The sequence below is a fragment of the Aquarana catesbeiana genome, linkage group LG12 (genome assembly GCF_042186555.1).
Source record: "Aquarana catesbeiana isolate 2022-GZ linkage group LG12, ASM4218655v1, whole genome shotgun sequence".
Lineage (NCBI taxonomy): Eukaryota > Metazoa > Chordata > Amphibia > Anura > Ranidae > Aquarana > Aquarana catesbeiana.
This window is the reverse complement of record NC_133335.1, coordinates 116611797-116632000: the sequence shown is the minus strand read 5'-3', so window position 1 is coordinate 116632000 and position 20204 is coordinate 116611797. Positions and strand designations below refer to the sequence as shown.

General features: G+C 45.3%; 1 protein-coding gene across 2 annotated transcripts in view; it reads right to left on the bottom strand.

The window, feature by feature from the left end:
* The window catches only part of RETREG3 (reticulophagy regulator family member 3), a 947700-nt gene that overhangs the window by 408462 nt on the left and 519034 nt on the right, over positions 1-20204 (bottom strand). For both annotated transcript variants that reach the window (XM_073608287.1, XM_073608289.1), the window contains one exon: positions 1606-1676. In XM_073608287.1, the coding sequence (XP_073464388.1) occupies positions 1606-1676 (71 nt within the window). The remainder of the gene's footprint in view (positions 1-1605; positions 1677-20204) is intronic.

The window sequence follows — 20204 nt, the reverse complement described above, 5'->3', positions numbered from 1 at the left end:
TAGGCAGCTCCGGGGTCTTCTTCTGACTTCGGGGGTCCTCTTCCGACTTCGGGGGTCTCTCCGGCGTCTCCTCCCGGTGTCCTGATCTTCTGCCGGCTCCTCCGCTATCTTCTGCAGCTCAATTGCTAGCAGTGGCCCGGACTTCTGCCTTCTTCTTTTCTTCCAGAGATGTTGACACGACGCTCTCTCCAGCTGGAATGGTCTCTGAACGCTCCGCAATGGACTTATATAGGCGGTGACCCCGCCCCCTTATGAGGTCACTGTTCCGGGGCATGCTGGGACTGTGCCATCATAAGGGGGCGTGGTCATCACCCGGTGACCACGCCTCCTAAAACGTCACAGTTCCAGCATGCCCAGGGACTGTGACGGCATAAGGGGGCGGGGTCACCGCCTATATAAGTCCGTTGCAGAGCGTTCAGAGACCATTGCAGCTGGAGAGAGCGTCGTGTCAACATCTCTGGAAGAGAAGAGGGAAGAAGACGATCCAGAAGTCCGGGCCACCGCTGGCAAAAGAGTGGCAGAAGATAGCGGTGGAGCCGGCAGAAGATGCGGACACCGGGAGAAGACGCTGGAGAGACCCCCGAAGTCGGAAGAGGGCCCCCAAAGTCGGAAGAGGACCCCCAAAGTCGGAAGAGGACCCCCGAAGTCGGAAGAAGACCCTGGAGCTGCCTAATAAATTACTTTAAAACCTGTGCACTGTATTTTTTGACACTTTTTTCCCTAGGTGAATGGGTAGGGGTACCATGTACCCCATACTCATTCACATAGGGTGGGGGGCCGGGATCTGGGGGCCCCCTTATTAAAGGGGGCTCCCGGATTCCGATAAGCCCCCCGCCCGCAGACCCTGACAACCAATGGCCAGGGTTGTCGGGAAAAGGCCCTTGTCCTCATCAACATGGGGACAAGGGGCTTTGGGGTGGGGGGGCCGCAGGGCGCTCCCCCATGCCCCAAAGCATCCACCCCCATGTTGAGGGCATGCGGCCTGGTACGGTCCGGGGGGGGGGGGGGGGGCGCTCGCTCGTCCCCACACCCATTCCTGACCGGCCAGGCTGCGTGCTCGATAAGGGTCTGGTATGGATTTTGGGGGGACCCCCACGCCGATTTTTCGGCGTAGGGGGTTCCCCTTACAATTCATACCAGACCTAAGGGCCTGGTATGCCCCTGGGGGGAGACCCACGCCAGTTTTTTCATTTAAAACTTGGCGTGGAGTTCCCCCTTTGGCAAAGTCGTACAAAGTAGTACTGCTCCCAAATCGCGGTGAAATCGCGACAAAATCGAGGTAAAATCGCGCAACTTTGAAGTCGTATAAGTGTGAAAGGGGCCTAAGTAAAACTTCCTTTTTGTATTCCCCTAGACTTGTATGGGGAGAGAAGCAGTTCTGACCCAAACAAAAGCTAGAATAAATTGGCCCTTAGAGCAGATCAGCACACCAATATTTGGACATGAATGTGATTGGAAATGGGTGTGGTTATACATTTCCCCTGCTTTATATTGGATACCAAACTTTCCAATTTGATTTGCGTGGCTACGATTCTATAAACAATATTTGGAACTGGACCAAATTATTCTAAATTAAATGTCATTTTGTGTAAGCTGCGAACTTACCATAGGACAAAATGCAGCCAGCTCTTCTTCACTATCGCTTTCTTCACTGGGAGGAAGAGCACGACCATGCACTAATCACAGGGAGATACAAAGTTACTATTGCTTGATCAAAAATGTATCTTCTTACATACAGCAGATTACTTCTAACTACCAGTACAACATAATGTACCTAGTACAGATAGTTAATAAGCTAACAAGAAACTAATTTAGTGACAAAGATTTAAAACCGTATACTAGTATGCTACAAGCAGCAACTGGAAGTGACACTTTAATTTAAAGAATATACATATACGTATACAGGAACCACAACAATTGCCCATGTTGGAACTCCGGGAAAATCTCTAAATTAAACAAAGTTAAATACATAGATGTCTTTTTTTTTACGTCAAACAATTTGTAATCCTGTACAGCTGTTCTTGTGATTTAGACACATCAGCCATACTCTGCACAGCCTGGAAGATGACTCTACTACTTCCTGGTTCACCTCCCTACAAAACTAAATAGAGCTTATGATGCAGCCACATCTGCACGTTTGCAGATAGGGTTCTTTCTCAAAGTGGGGGTATTGCTATAAGTGGAAGCACTTCTGACTCTGCACTTCAGCGAATGCACAAAGCCAATGAACACAAGAAAATATTTTGAAAAAAAAACGACTACAGGTGACCTTGTTTACACCTTCAGCTCTTTTTCCCCCTTTTAAAATGAACTACCATTCCTTCTGATGGCGGTGTTCTCAATCCTTAAAGTAACTCTCCTGCACACCTCTTCTCCACCCCACACCTTATATATTTCATCCTCATTTCTGTTCTCACCAACTCCTGCTAATTCTAAATCCACATGCACAAAAAAAACACCAGTACACTGGGGCATGTCCCGTCATATAAATCACACTCACATTACCTCCCTCACCCTTCTGCTTCTCCTAACCTCTGGTGATGTATCCCCAAACCCTGAGCCTCCCTCATTTAACTGTACTCAACGCATTCATTACCCTACATCCTCTGGTTGTACCCGCAATGCACACAATCTGGTTTCCATTTCTCTTCTTCCCTTGACAAGACTCACTTTTTCTTGCGCCCTTTGGAATGCCTGCTCTGTCTGTAACAAACTTACCTCTCTTCATGATCTCTTTATCGCCAACTCATTTAATCAACTCGCCATTACCGAAACCTGGCTTCATGAATCTGACATGGCGCCTTCTGCTGCCCTATCCCACAGTGGTCTTCTATGGACTCACTCCCCCAGACCCAGTGCACGCAAAGGAGGGGGTGTTGGAATCCTTCTAGCCACACATAGCACCTTTCGTGTACTTCACCCACCTCCCTCTCTGCTACTCTCCTCATTTAAGGCACACTGCATTCGTCTCTTCTCCCCAGTTTCTCTTATGCCCTGTACACACGATAGGATTTTCCGACAACAAAATCCATGGGATTTTTTCCGACGGATGTTGGAACTTGTCTTGCATACACACGATCACACAAAGTTGTCGGAAAATCCAATCGTTCTGAACGCGGTGACGTAAAACACGTATGTCGGGACTATAAACGGGGCAGTAGCCAATAGCTTTCCTCTCTTAATTTATTCTGAGCATGCGTGGCACTTTGTGCATCGGATTTGTGTACACATGATCGGAATTTCCGACAACGGATTTTGTTGTCGGAAAATTTTATAGCAAGCTCTCAAACTTTGTGTGTCGGAAATTCCTATGGAAAATGTGTGATGGAGCCTACACTGTCGGAATTTCCGACAACAAGGTCCTATCACACATTTTCCATCGGAAAATCCTATCGTGTGTACAGGGCATTAGGATAGCTGTGATCTACCGGCCCAGTATCAACTTATCTTGATGACTTCTCTGCCTGGCTACCCTACTTTCTCTCTTCTGAAATCAGCACTATCATTCTCGAGGACTTCAACATCCCTACTAATACTAACACTCCTGCTACTTCCAAACTTCTCAGCCTAACCTGCACTTTTGACCTGAAGCAATGGATACATGCTTCTACTCAATCTGAAGGCAATACCCTTGACCTTATTTTCTCCCACCTATGCACTCCGTGCAACCTCTCCAACTATCCTTACCCTCTTCTCTGATTACTACCTTATTAGTTTCACTCTCTCCCTCTCCTCCACCTCCTCTCCCTCCAACAGTGTAACAGTTACCCGTATAAATCTACACCATCTCAACCCTTCTCTACTCAACTACTGACCACCTCTATGAAAAAATCACACCCGTCCTGCACCAACGTAGCCAATTCTGTCTACAACATTTCACTTCTAGCTTCACTGGACACACTGGCTCCCCCACTACACAAAGAATCAGGCCCCGTCCTGTACAACCTTGGCAAACAGATGACACTAGAAGTCTGAAAAAACACAGCCGTGCTCTTGAGTGCCTGTTGCGTAAGACAAAGTCTCGGAAAGATTTCAACCAGTATAAATCTGCCCACCAAAAATACAATTCCTGCCTCCTCACTGCCAAGTAGACCTATTTTATCTCTCTCATTAACACCTTATCATTCCGACCCCATCAACTCTTCTCTACCTTCAACTCTCTACTTCTTCCTCCACCCACCAACTCACTCACTGCCCAGGAGATGGCCAATCACTTCAAACAGAAGATTGATACAATTCGCAAGGAGATCTCTACTGTTCAGATATCCTCCACACTATACACTTCATGTCCACAAGTACAATCGTTACTTCCCTCTTTCAACCCCACCACTATAGACGAGGTTGCTAAACTACTTGCGAACGTCCATCTTACCACCTGCCTTCTGGATCCTGTTCCCTCGCAAATGCTACGTTCACCCTCTGGCTCTATTCTACACTCTCTAATCCACATCTTCAATCTCTCCCTCTCTTCTGGCATCTTTCCCAACTATCCAAAACATGCACTTGTCAGCCCCATACTTAAAAAGCCCTCACTGGACCTACACCTTACACCCCATCTCCTTGCTCCCCTTTTTATCCAAACTCCTTGAACGTCTGGTCTACAACCGACTGAATGGCCACCTTGCTGATAATAGCCTTCTTGATCCCCTTCAGTCTGGATTTCGTTCTCAAAACTCCACAGAAACTGCTCTCCTAAAACTAACAATCTACTAATGGCCAAAACCAATGGACACTATTCTCTACTCCTACTCCTGGATCTCTCTGCTGCCTTTGATACGGTTGACCACCCCCTCCTCAAAAAAAAAACTCCATGCCTTTGGTCTCTGTGACTGTACTCTTCGCTGGTTCTCTTCCTACTTATCTAACTGCACCTTTAGCGTTACTTATAATTCTACTTCCTCCTCTCCTCTTCCTTTCTCTGTTGAGGTCCCCCAAGGTTCTGTTCTTGGACCTCTTCTATTTTCAATCTACACCTCCTCCCTGGGTCAGCTGATAGACTTCCATGGCTTCCAATACCACCTCTATGCTGATGACACCCAAATCTATTTCTCTACCCCTCAGCTCACTCCTTAAGTCTCCTCACGTATCACTAATTTACTATCAGATATATCAGTCTGGATGTCACACCACTTTCTCAAACTTAATCTATCCAAAACCAAATATATTATAGTCTATCCCCCTTTCAATCCATCATGAATGCTTCTGCCAGACTCATCCACCTTACCAACCGCTCTGTGTCTGCTACTCCTCTCTGTCAATCCCTCCACTGGCTTCTGCTCACACAACAAATTAAATTCAAAATATTAACAACTACTTACAAAGCCATCCACAAATCTGCCCCAGCTACATCCCTGACCTAGTCTCAAAATACCAAACCAAATTATTCTATTCTAGACCTCCTGCTCTCTAGCTTCCCAATCCCTCCAGGACTTTTCCAGAGCCTCTCAAATCATATGGAACTCCTTACCCCAATCTGTCCGATTATCTCCTACTTTATTAGCTTTTAGATGATCCCTGAAAACCCTCCTCTTCAGAGAAGCCTATCCTACCCACACCTAACAACTGTATTTTAATTTTCTCCATCTGATCATCCCCCATAGCTATTACCTTTGGTTCCACTTGACCCTCCCTTCTAGATTGTAAGCTCTAATGAGCAGGGCCCCCCCATCTCTCCTGTATTGAATTGTATTGTAACTGTACTGTCTGTCAGCATGTTGTAAAGTGCTGCACAAACTGTTGGTGCTATATAAATCCTGTATAATAATAATAATGAAGAATCTGGAGTGGAAAATGTAACATAGGAAGCTGCATTTCTGGACCAGAAAATGGGTATGATACACGCCTGGTTGTGCAGTGTGGCAGAGGCAGTATCTCAAATGTATACTGAGCTTTATTTTTTGTCTACTGAGCTTTTAATTTTGTGTCAAGGCAAAATAAATTAAAAAAAACAAATATCTGCATTACAGGCACTTTTACCCATACCTTTTCCTTTTAATCACTTCAGTACTAGCCTGTAATGCCTCTTCATTACCAGGTCATTTTTCAGGTTATAGTGATGTGATAGTTTACTGTCAATTACTTGGTCATGCAACACTGTATTCAAATTAAACCTGCTTCCCGTAAGTCACTGGACTTTCGTGGTTATACCAGGATGATGCGCACTAGTTGCTCGATTGCTATTACAAGTAGAGGGAGTACTCCCCCCCCCCCCCCCGGTGCCTTCTGCGGCTCTCACAGGCTCTCCCATCTCACAGGGAGACCTGAGTGACCAGCCGGAACATCAGCCGGCTGGCCAGACAGCCAAACAAAGCCGGAATCAGCTGTTCGTAATAGTAACCCGAAGCAATGACATGACATCACTTCCGGTTCACTTGGAAACCATCGGTGCCTTTTTTTTTAAAAGCATTCAGAATCACAGATCTTCGTGTTTTGAATGCTTTTAAGTGCAGAGGAGGGATTTAGGGTCACATGCTTATTGCTGTCAAAAAGATGTTTACAGTGTAAAAAAATAAAATAAAAATAATAATTAAAAAAAAAAAATAGTGCCCCCGTCCTCCCGTGCTTGCGCACAAAGGCGAACGTGCGCTTTGATACTGCACGCAAACAGCAATCGTCCCACACATGAAGTGTCACCGCGAATGTCAGATTATGGGCAGTAATTCTAGCACTAGACCTCCTCTATAAATCTACAGTGGTAACCTGTAAAAGCTTTTAAATCGTTGCCTATGGATAGAAAAACATACAGTATGTTGCCGTTGCACGGGTGTGCTCAATTTTAAAGCATGACATGTTTGGTATCTATTTATTTGGGTTGTGTATTGTGCTTTTTTGCAGTAAAATAAAAAATATATATTTTTCCCAAAAAAATTGCGTTTGAAAAAACGCCGTGCAAATACCATGTGACAAAAAATAGCAAAACTCACCAATTTATTCTCTAGGACCTCAGCTTTAAAAAATATATAATGTTTGGGGGTTCTAAGTAATTTTCTAGCAAAAAATACTGATTGTTAAATGTGAACAAAAAGTGCAGAGACTGTGTGGTTCATTTTGTTTTTTTTGAAGACAGATAGAGCTTTGCTTGTATTTAATACCCATTATTCTTTTTAAACAAAACAATTACAAAAAAAGGAATTTGGACTTACCTGTAAGTTCTATATCTTGGAGCACAGTACAGGACGCAGGCTGCATATTCATAGACCCTGGGTTATAGGCTGGTACCTTCAGGTGACTGGACACTGACAAAGCTTTGCTTAACACACTCCCCTGGCCATACCCCTAAAACCCCTCCACACTCCATGAGACCTCAGTATTTTAGCAAGCAATGCAGAGTAACACAAAAACAAAAGGGAGGTTGGCCCATGTAATGTTCTGTAATGCAAGATGTGGAATTTACAGGTAAAAATGCCTTACATTGATCGTACAGTGGATCTTCATAGATACTGGGATGTCCCGAAGCAAAGAATGAGAAGGGTGGACAAGAATGAGGCAAACGTAACTCTGCGAACAGGCCTAACAACAACAACAAGGGTCAACAGACCCCACTAAGAATGCTGTTGCAAAAATCCTTGCAACTAAAAGCTACATCTGCACAAGTGTGGATGTCTACCTGGTAGAACTCGGAGAAGGTACGAACTAGACCAGGCACAGGAATGTCATGCTGACAAGGAGGAATCCACATACAATCTTTCCACAGTGGAACGTGGCAAGAGCAGCTGATTCCCCTGCCCTTTCCCTACACAAGCATCCTTCTGCAAAAACGCATCACTGGGCTGACATCACAGACACTCAGGCACAGCTGCAGGCAGAACACACAGCTTCTCTAGCAGCATTTCCTGCTTCCGATGCCCCGTCACTGAGAACACACTCAAGGCCATGCTTCTCTCCCTTCAAACTGGCCTGCAAAGTGAACTGCACTCCTCAATTTCCCAGCTCACCGATAGATTAGGCTATATGGAAGACTGCACTGAGCAACTAGAGAATCAGATTACTGAAGTGGTCAAAGCGTATGATGAGATGGTTGATGCGCACAAAGAACAAGCTGAAGAGATCTTCAAACTTCAGTTGAAAGTGGAGGACTCGAGGACTGCTTCTAGCATAATAATATCAAGATCCGGGGGAACCCTGAAGCGGTTAAACCAAACAATCTGATCCCTTACTTGCAATAGCTCTTCCTGAAGTTCATTCCTGACCTGACACCCAGGGATATTCTTCTGGATAGGGCACACAGGATCCCTAAACCAGCACACATTCCTAAAACTGTCTCTAGAGATGTCCTGACAAGGATCCATTTTTACCACACTAAGGAGCGTCTCCTTCATGCGGCCAGATCTGCCCACTCACTCCCTCATCCGTATGCAGGAGTAAGAAAAAAATTTGTGACCATTACCGCAACCCTGAGAGACCGCAATGTTATCTACCGCTGGGGTTTCCCCACAAAACTCTTAGTCACCCATCAAAACCAACAGGTTACTATACCCACTCCAAAATTTGGCTACAAAAAGCTACACAACTGGGGCCTATCCCCGTCCCCACCACCCAATCCGACAAGGAACAACTCAACTCAGAATTCCTGAACACATCAGCATCTCAACAAGTTCATGATCGAATGACAGTCCGGTCAGTTTTGTTTGCCATTCTGTCCTTTATTTCAGCAAATTGGCTAGTTGACATTTGTTCTGTTAAATGAGATCTCCAAACAACAGAGATTAGTGAGTCAAAAAGTAATGATTGCAATTCTTAACGCTGTCTCCTTTCAACTCCAGATGGTATGTTTGACAACACTAAATGAATATAGATAAGTATGTGGCACTAACTAACATAAAAGTTAAAATGACACACAAAAAACGAACAAGTATGTGTCGCAACAATATGACCAATCTACAACAGTGAAAAATGCAATAATAATAACAAGGTGAAGGAAAATGTAAAGACAGATTCTTGGGGCTGTCCTTAACTGCCAAAGAAATGTGTTGCAATAATGAAACCACTGTATAGTGCAAATCTTCAGTGCTGCTATAAAGTGCTAAGGCAATAATATAAACTGCAATATATATCAAAAGTGGAGATGAATAGCACAACTGGGTAAATAAAGAATAGTAAAAATCCAAATATCTAATAAAATGCATACGAAAAAATAAAGTGCAATGTGATCCAACTCCAATGGATTAAGAAACACCCAGATCTTCATATAACAGTTCAGATACATAGAAAAGTGCATGTGCAAAAAAATAATCTGTGTCCACTTCATCCAATCCCTATCACCATCCAAAGTGCGCCACTCGTTTCCTCCAAAGGGCGACTAGTGATCACCCTTTAATGAAGTCACGTGAGCAGTGACACAACGCGTCAGCAGGAGCCAGGTGTTGTCACTTCTGTTCGCAGCTGAGACCGGAAGCACCTGTTCTACAGCCGTTTTCTGTGAATTTTAATGTAAGTTACTACTTGTGTGTTTTGAATAAACTGTTTTTAAACTACTACACAATGGAGTCATCCCTCTTCTTTACTACATGCCCTCACTCCATCTGCTGAGCCTGGAGATTAAAACCATCCTCTAAAAATATCCTGGTATTGCTGAGATGATTGCTGGAGGTCGATTGACTGTGGGGAATCTGCTTCTACCGCTTATCCAAGCTCAACTTGACCCGTAGGGGTCTGTACTAGAGGTGAGAGGCTGGGGGAAACGAGTGGCGCACTTCGGATGGTGATAGGGATTGGATGAAGTGGACACTGATTGTTTTTTTGCACATGCACTTTTCTATGTATATGAACTGTTATATGAAGATCTGGGTGTTTCTTATTCCATTGGAGTTGGATCACATTGCTTTTTGGACATTGCACTTTATTTTTTTCGTATGCACTTTATTAGATATTTGGATATTTAATATTATTTATTTACCTAATTGTGCTATTCATCTGAACTTTTGATATATATTGCACTTTATATTATTGCATTAGCACTTTATAGTAGCACTGAAGATTTGCGCTATACAGTGGTTTCATTATTGCAACACATTTCTTTGGCAGTTAAGGACAGCCCCAAGAATCTGTCTTTACATTTTCCTTCACCTTGCTATATTATTATTGCATTTTTCACTATAGTGTAGATATATTGTTGCGACACATACTTGTTAGTTTTTTGTGTGTCGTTTTTCCTTTTATGTTAATTAGCGCCACATACTTATCTATTTTCATTTATTTTTGGCTGTGTGGGAGCACTTATATATGTTGGCTGCTTTCTACACTTGATTTATTTATTATTGTTAGTCTTTTTTGGTTCTGCGCATTAGTTTACCCCCTTCTTTCACTTAATATTTGACAACAGACTTTACCCCCCTCTTTCACTTAATATTTGACAACACACTGGTGTTAGTCAACATTTAATCACCTAATACTCATCACAAAAGCTTTTTTAAACAAATTATTAGCACTACCCATGTAGGGATTTTAATGATGTAGCAGACCAATCCATTGACTCCTCTGGAACTCTTAAGAATGGCCCCCACAGCCCTATCCTTCCATATGCTACTGGAGGACCTATTTGACCCCAGCAATGCTTACATAAAGCGGAAAGGGATTACACATTTTACTAGGCAGCCCAAAAGTCATACTCTAGGATTACAAAGTTACATAGTTGCATAGTAGGTGAGGTTGAAAAAAAAAACACAAGTCCATCAAGTCCAACCTATGTGTGTGATTATATGTAAGTATTACATTGAATATCCCTGTATGTTGCGGTCGTTCGGGTGCTTATCTAATAGTTTTTTGAAACCATTGAGGCTCCCTGCTGAGACCACTGCCTGTGGAAGGGAATTCCACATCCTTGCGGCTCTTACAGTAAAGAACCCTTTACGTAGTTTAAGGTTTAACCTCTTTTCTTCTAATTTTAATGAGTTGCCACGTGTCTTGTTAAATTTCCTCAAAAAAGTTTTATCCCTTTTGTGGGGTCAGCAGTACGGTATTTATAAATTGAAATCTTATCCCCTCTCAAGCATCTCTTCTCCAGAGAGAATAAGTTCAGTGATCGCAACCTTTCCTCATAACCAATATCCCTCCAGACACTTTATTAGCTTAGTTGCCCTTCTTTGTACTTGCTCCATTTCCACTACATCCTTCCCGAGGACTGGTGCCCAAAACTGGACAGCGTACTCCAGGTGCGGCTGGACCAGAGTCTTGTAGAGCGGGAGAGTTATCATTTTAGCTCTGGATGTGATCCCCTTTTTAATGCATGCCAATATTCTGTTTGCTTTGTTAGCAGCAGCTTGGCATTGCATGCCATTGCTGAGCCTATCATCTACTAGGACCCCCATGTCCTTTTCCATCCTAGATTCCACCAGAGGTTTTCCCCCCAGTGTATAGAGTGCATTCATATTTTTGCCACCCAAATGCGATATTTTACATTTTTCTACATTAAACCTCATTTGCCATGTAGTTGCCCACTCCATTAATTTGTTCAGATCTGTTTGCGAAGATTTCCACATCCTGCGGAGAAGTTATTGCCCTGCTTAGCTTAGTATCGTCCGCAAATACAGAGATTGAACAATTTACCCAATGCTCCAGGTCGTTTATGAAAAAAATAAATAGGATTGGTCCCAACACAGAACCCTGGGGGACCCCACTACTCACCTCTGATCATTCCGAGTACTCCCTATTTATCACCACCCTCTGAACTCGCCCTTGTAGCCAGTTTTCAATCCATATACTCACCCTATGGTCCATGCCAAGGGACCTTATTTTGTACAGTAAACGTTTATGGGGAACTGTGTCAAATGTTATTGCAAAATCCAGATACACCACGTCTATGGGCCTTCCTTTATCTAGATGGCAACTCACCTCCACATAGAAGGTTAATAGATTGGTTTGGCAAGAACGATTCTTCATGAATCCATGCTGATTACTGCTAATGATACCGTTCTAGTTACCAAAATCTTGTATATAGTCCCTTATCATCCCCTCCAAGAGCTTGCATGCTATTGATGTTAGGCTAACTGGTCTGTAATTCCCAGGGATGTATTTTGGGCCCTTTTTAAATATTGGTGCTACATTGGCTCTTCTCCAATCACCTGGTACCATTCCAGTCAGTAGACTGTCAGTAAAAATTAGGAACAATGGTCTGGCAATTACTTGACTGAGTTCCCCAAGTACCCGCAGATGCAAGCCATCTGGTCCTGGTGATTTATTAATGTTAAGTTTTCCAAGTCTAATTTTAATGCTGTCCTCTGTTAACCATGGAGGTGCTTCCTCTGATGTGTCATAAGGATAAACACTGCAGTTTTGGTTACTGAAGCCCCCTGATTCCCTCGTGAAGACTGAGGAGAAGAATAAATTCAATACCTTTGCCATCTCCCCATCCTCTGTAACTAGATGTCCTTCCTCATTCTTTATGGGGCCAATATGGCCTGTCCTCCCTTTTTTACTGTTTACATACTTAACTAATTTCTTGGGATGTTTTTTTTGCTCTCCTCCGCTATGTGTCTTTCGTGTTCTATCTTAGCCGCCCTAATTGCACCCTTACATTTCTTGTTGCATTCTTTATAAAGTCTGAATGCTGATGATGATCCCTTAGCCTTGAATTTTTTGAAGGCCTTCTCCTTTGCTTTTATATGCATTTTTACATTGGAGTTAAGTCAACCAGGACTTCTGTTCGCTCTTTTAAATTTATTACCCAATGGGAGGATTGATCTCTTCCTGACACACAAAACTACTCTGCAATCCATTACTGGCATACAGTAAGGGAAAAAAGTATTTGATTACCTGCTGATTTTGTAAGTTTGCCCACTGACAAAGAAATGATCAGTCTATCATTTGAACTTGTTCAGATCCGCGATATAGCTGAATGATGGCTACAGCGTGGATCTACTTTTCCGGGAGTACGTCTATTGACGTCCTCCCCTTTCAAAGCTGGGTGTGCACTGTGATCACCCGAGTCAATGAGACTCGGTTGATCACAGATCCGAGTAAGGGGCCGATCCCGGTTTGGTCCCGAAGAGGAAGAGGCAAAGCTGCCTCATATGTGCCCACAAGCACTGCCTGCCAGTGCCACAAATCAATGCCCACAGTACCCCAAATCAGTGCCCACAGTAGTAAGTGCCAGCAATCAGTGCCACCTATTAGTGCCCACAAGTGCCACCTATCAATGCCCACCAGTGGTGGCAATCAGTGCCACCTAGCAGTGCTGCCTATCAGTGTCACCTACCAGTGCCGATCGGTGCCCATCACTGCCACCCATCAGTGCCCATCACTGCCACCCATCAGTGCCAGCTATCAGTGCCAGCTATCAGTGCCACCTATTAGTGCCCATCAGTGCCACCTATCAGTGCCACCTATAAGTGCCCTTCAGTGCAGGCTATAAGTGCCCATCAGTGCAACCTATAAGTGCCCATCAGTGCAACCTATAAGTGCCCATCAGTGCAGCCTATAAGTGCCCATCAGTGCAGCCTATAAATGCCCATCAGTGCAGCCTATAAGTGCCCATCAGTGCAGCCTCAGCAGCGTACATCAATGAAGGAGAAAAATTACCTGTTTGCAAAATGTATTAACAAAATATAAATATATGATCAAATACCACCAAAAGAAAGCTCTGTTGGTGGGGAAAAAAAGAGAAAAATTTGGGTACAGTAATGTATGACCGCGCAATTGTCGTTCAAAGAGTGACAGGGCTAAAAGCTGAAAACTGGTCTGGGCAGGAGGGGGGTTTAGGTGCCCAGTAGGCAAGTGGTTAATAGTAGGTTTATTTCAACAGTGAGAGACAGAATAACAAAAATATCCAGAAAAATTTGATTTTTGTACTCACCATAAAATACATTTCTAAGTTCGACGGACACAGCGCCTCCTTTATCTTGACCATTGAGTTATATCACCTCTGCAGGAGTAGGACGAGGCAGAACAAAAAACACCTGGCTACGCCCATGGGCTGTCCTCACTCAGTATATAACCCCCTCCCTGCTCTAGGTATTCAGTTTAGTAGCAAGCAGTAATAGAAGTATGAAAAACTCCATAGAGGGGTGGGTGCTGTGTCCGTCGATGAACTCAGAGAAATGGATTTTACGCAAAGACAAAAATATAATTTTCTCTTTCATTCCTCGACGGACACAGCGCCTTCTTAATCTTTACCATTGGGACACCCAAAAGCAGTGCCGAAGAAAAATGAGGGGTGGGCAAAATTACCCAAGGCTAACCACAAGAGCCCTAACCAGGACACAGGAGCCTTAACCGGGTCACAGGAGCCCCATCTGAAAATAAAAAATGTTTAAAGAAAAAACACCCCTCAAGATGGAACCCCCCTCTTAAATAGCAGCCTGCAAATCCTTGCGGCCAAAAGAAGCATCCACAGATGCCAAAATATCTACTTTATAGAATTTAGTGAAGGTATGCACGGACGATCAAGTGGCCGCCATGCAAACCTGTGATATTGACCCTTGATAGCAGAAGGCCCAAGAAGTACTAAGCGCCTGAGTAGAATGCGCCGTCGAATCGCACAAACCACATCCAAGGTATGCAAAGCAAATTCCTTGGGATGAGCCAGCTTGGGACACAAGGATGGCAACACAATGTCCTCATTCAAATGGAAGTCAGAGACAACCTTGGGCAGAAATGATGGACAGAGACGAAGAACGACTTTATCCCTATGGAGTACTAAATAGGGACTACGACAGGATAATGCCGCCAACTCCTAAACCCTGCGGGCCGAGGTAATAGCCACCAGGAATGCCACCTTCTGGACAACGTAGGTAAGGGAATCTCCCGAATATTCTCCAATGGAGGTTTCTGGAGAACCGATAGCACCAAGTTTAAATCCCATGGCAGAAAAAGAGACGGTACAGGAGAAGCCACATGCCGGACTCCTTGAATGAAGGTACGAACTAAAGAGTGAGTGGCTAGGGGTCCCTGAAAGAAGACTGCTAAGGCAGACACCTTGCCCTTGATGGTGCTCAAAGCCAATTTCTGCTCAATGCCCTGTTGAAGAAAAGCTAAGATCCAAGCCACAAAAAAGGATCGAGGATGAACACCAATCGACTCACACCAAGAAATGTACGCTTTCCACGTACAATGGTATATCTTACTAGAGGTCGACTTTCTCGCTTCACCAGAGTAGGGATCACTGATCCCGACAGACCACTATCAAGGAGACACAGGATCCCCCCAAAGTGGACAAATTCTGTCCCCCTTCTTTGGTACCTCCAAAAGGTTTAATTCATGGACCCCCCTGACGCTCACGAAGGAGGTCCATGAATCTGGAAACCAGCGACGATTTCCCCCCACCCCAGCAATGGGTGAAGGCAGACCTTCATGCTGAAGGAGTCTTGTCAGTAGATCCGGAGAAGCCTGCTCTAGGCTTACCAGACCAAGATTACTTGGAACTTCCCAGGGAAGACTTGAGAGATCTGTTTCCTTTATCTGCAGTCCCGGGAGCCTGGAAGAATTGGGCTGTTCTCAGAGAGGCTCGAAGAGGCTCCTTCCCTTTCCTAGATTGAGGCAGGAAGGTACTCTTTCCCCCTGTGACACCCTTAAATGAGGTCATCCAGGGTAGCCCCAAACAGGCGGTCGCCTTGAAAGGGCAGATCAATGAGAGCTTTTTTTTAGAGGCTTGGTCTGCCGACCAATTCTTAAGCCTCAGCACACGTCTAATCACCACTGCTGAAACAGAAAGCTTGGACAGCACAGGAGCTGCATCCAAGGCTGCATCACAAATATACTGCAGCCCATGGACCAACTGGTCCGTTAAATCAACATAATCAACAGCCTTGAGGGGAGGGAGACACCCTGCCAAACAATAGCCATCAGACATTATACGGCAGTCCGCAGTACACTGTGGCCCAAAGCCGAATCCTTGGCTGCTCGGACATCCACTTGATAAAATTTTGTGAACCTATGCATTGAAGGACCCGGTAGCAGCCTTACAAATATGAGCCACAGATACCTGATGGCTAAAAGCCCAGGAGGTTCCAACACCCCTGGTAAAATGAGCCCTCACCCTGAAGGGAGGAGCTTTATGTTTCAGACCATAGGCCTGAATGACCAATTGACGGACCCAATGGGCAATGAAAGTCTTGGAAGCTGCCTACCCCTTCTTGGGTGCTTCTGGTAAAACAAAAAAGGAGTCTGACTCTCGAATCTCTGCAGATCTAGACAAATAAACTCTGACTGCTCGCACTACATCCAAGGAGTGCAGTCGTCTCTCTTCCACCGAACAAGGCTGAGGCAAAAAAGAAGGCAAAATAATGTCCCGATTCAAATGAAAGGCCGACACCACTTTGGGCAAAAAGGATGAAACAGGTCATGCAGGGAATCATACTTGAAGGATCAAGTATGGTTTCCTGCACGAAAAGGCTGCCAACTATGACACCCTTCTAACCGAGGTGATGTCCATCTGAAAGTCTAGCTTGCGTGACAGCAAGACTGATGCAATTTACCTGGTAGGCTCAAACGGATGTTTCTGTAACACAGACCGCACTGGGTTTAAGTCCCAAGGACACATAAGTGACCTAATGGGGGGAAGCAAACGAGTTACCCCCTGCATAAGTGTTTGGATCAGTGAATGGGAGGCTAAGGGCCTTTGGAAGAATACTGACAAGGCCGAAATATGATCCAAAGTCAATCTGATTTCCACAGCCGACTGCAGAAAAGAGAGCATTCTCCCAATCACGTATTTCTGAGGATGCCATTTTCTGGCTTCACACCAAGTAATATAGGCTTTCCAGATCCTATAATAGATCTTCCTAGTGATTGTTTTTCTGGCATTCACTAGGGTAGACACCTCCGGTCCCGAGATGCCACAATCCTTTAACACCCTGCCTTCAAAAGCCATGCCGTCAAATTTAGAGACTGTAAATTGGGACCTTGAGACAGTAGATCGGGGCGGTAGAAGCCTCCATGACCCGTCTATTGCCAATCTCACGATATCTGGGAACCAGGGCCTTCTGGGCCAGGCTGGTGCCACCAGGATGACTGGAACCCCCTCTCTCCGAATCCTGCGTAACAAATGTGGAAGGAGAGGGATTGGGCGGAAAGCATAAACCAGGGAGAACTGGTTCCATGGAACTACTAGAGCATTTGCTCCGATTGCCAGGGGATCCCTTGTTCGGGACACCAACTGCTATAGCTTGTTGTTCAACCTGGATGCCAATAGATCAATCTCTAACCCCCACCCCAACACTGGCAGATTTGCAGAAACATGTTCGTGTGTAGGGACCATTCCCCTGGGCAGATCTGCTGGCGGCTGAGATAATCTGCCTTCCAGTCCTCTACTCCCGGGATATGGACTGCCGCCACATGTCCCTGTGCCCAGGTTAATATATGGGTCACCTCCTACTGAGTTGAACAGCTCCAGCCTGGTTGATAAAGGCCACTGCAGTGGCATTGTCGGACTGAACCCTGATGGGGCAGTGCTGAAGCTCCACCATCCAGGACCGTAAAGCTAGACGTACGGACCGTAAAGCCAGACGTACCCCAGCCCGTAACTCCAGGATGTTGATGGGCAGGCTCTGCTCTGCCCTTGACCAACTCCCCTGAGCTGTGAGCTCCTCTAGCATCGCTCCACAGCCTAAGAGACTGGCGTCTGTGGTCAGTACTCTCCAAGACACCAGGAGGAAGGATCCACCCTTTTGCAGGTTCCGATTCCGCAACTACCAGCTTAGGCTTAAGCGTGCCCGGGGAGATAAGGACATGGTAATCCAGGGCTTGCGCTCTCCTGTTCCAAGCCGACAAGATGTCTTGTTGTATAGGCCTGGAATGGAATTGAGCGAAGGGAACTGCCTCAAAGGAGGACACCATCCTTCCCAGAAGACTCATACAGAGCCAAACGAAGAGTTGCCTGGTGCCCCTTACCTGACGCACCTGATCCTTCAGGGCAAGGATTTTTATGGGTGGCAGCAATAACTTTGCCTGGACCGTATCCAGGATCAGAGCTAGATACTTGAGACTCTGAGCTGGTCTCAAGGCAGACTTTTCGGTATTTATGACCCAGCCCAGGTTTTCTAAATACTGCACTGTGCAGGCTACACTGTGTTCCAGGACCTGTAGTGAGTGATTTCTGAGCAAGAGGTCGTCCAAGTATCCAAGCACCAAGATCCCCTGGGCCCTTAAAAAGACCCAGTACAGGTGCTAGGATCTTTGTAAACACCAGAGGTGCTGTGGCAAGCCCAAAGGGCAGTGCCACAAACTGTAAATTACGTTCCTCTACTGCAAATCGCAGGCACCCCTGATGAGGCTGAAAGATAGGTACGTGTAAATACGCATCCTTGATATCGATGGAAGCTAAGAAGTCTCCCATCTGGAGCGAGGCTACTACCGAGCGGACTGACTCCATCCTGAAGTATTGGATTAACAGATGTTGGTTCAGGGATCTTAGATCCAAGATTGGCCTTATGTCCCCATTTGGTTTTAAAACCGTGAACAGGTTTGAAAAAAAACCCTGTGCCTCTTTCAGACACCGGAACCTGTATAATCACTCCCTGATGCATTAACTGCACGAAACAAGTTTATTTTTGGAGGACCTGCAGGAACTTTGGATTTTAGAAACCTCTGAGTAGGAAACCTCCATAATTCCAGCTTGTAAACATGGGACACTGTTGAGGTGACCCACTCGTCCTGCACCACTGTTCTCTAAATGTCCGCAAATTGAAGCAGCCTCCCCCCTACCCGATAGAATGAGGGTGTTCCCTCAAAAGGAGGGCTTGGTGCCGGGTTCTGGACACAGTTTTTTTTATGGCCCTGCGGCCTGTCCCTGGCTCTAGCGCCCTGTTGGTGGCGGGACTGCCTTGGCTCTGAAATACCTGAGGAAGTCCCCGAGGTTTTAAACAAGTGACGCTTGGTCCTTCTCTTTACAGGAAGTGAAGAACTCTTTCCTCTGGATATCTTTTGGATATCCAGATCATCCCCAAACGTTCCCCATGGAATGGGAATCCTGCCAATAATGACTTACAGGGAAGCTCGGCTGACCAGTTCTTAAGCTACACAAGCACACACAAGCCGCGCATGTGTACAGGTAGGAGAGCCGAATGAGAATCCAGCTGTATAGAATCCCTAAAGGCATCTACAGCAAAACACAGCGCTCAAGGAATATCTGCCCTGTTTTCAGCAAGATCATCCTCCTGGTTAGGACTGTCAGGCCGTCTGACCTGAGCCTTTAACCGGTTCCCGACTGGCGCACGCCGATGTACGTCAGCAGAATGGCACGGCTGGGCAAATGGGCGTACCTGTACGTCCATTTGAATTCCCCGCCGTGCCATTGCATGCGCGCCGCCGGCGGCTCCAGCCGGGAGCTCCGCGAGTCGGGTTGCGGGTCCCGCGGACTCTATCGCCGCGGGGATACCCGCGATCGCCTCACGGAGAGGACGAACGGGGAGATGCTGATGTAAACAGCATCTCCTCGTTCTGCCTAGTGACAAGTGTCACTGATCACAGCTCCCTGTCATTGGGAGCTGTGATCAGAGTAATGACACTGCTAGCCCATCCCCCTACAGTTAGAAATCACTCCCCTAGGACACACTTAACCCCTCCCCGCCCCCTAGTGGTTAACCCCTTCACTGCCAGTGTCATTTACACAGTAATCAGTGCATTTTTAATCGCACTGATCGCTGCATAAATGACAATGGTCCCAAAAATGTGTCAAAAATGTCCGACATGTCCGCCATAACGTCGCAGTCACAATAAAAATCGCTGATTGCCGCCATTACTAGTAAAAAAAAAAAATTATTAATAAAAATGCTATAAAACTATCCCCTATTTAGTAAACGCTATAACTTTTGTGTAAACCAATCAATAAACGCTTATTGCGATTTTTTTTTTACCAAAAATATGTAGAAGAATACGATCGGCCTAAACTGAGGAAAAAAAATGTTTTTTTTATATATTTTTGGGGGATATTTATTATAGCAAAATGTAAAAAATAATGCGTTTTTTTCAAAATTGTCGCTCTTATTTTGTTTATAGCGCAAAAAATACAAATCACAGAGGCGATCAAATACCACCAAAAGAAAGCTCTATTTATGGGAAAAAAAGGACGTCAATTTTGTTTGGGAGCCACGTCGCACGACCGCGCAATTGTCAGTTAAAGCGACGCAGTGCCGAATCGCAAAAAAAGCTCTGGTCAGGAAGGGGGTAAAATCTTCCGGGGCTGAAGCGGTTAAAGACTGGCAGACCCCATTGCTGCGACAGCTGGCTTAATAGCTGAACTGGCCAAAGAAAAGGAAGCTTTTAAGCACTTC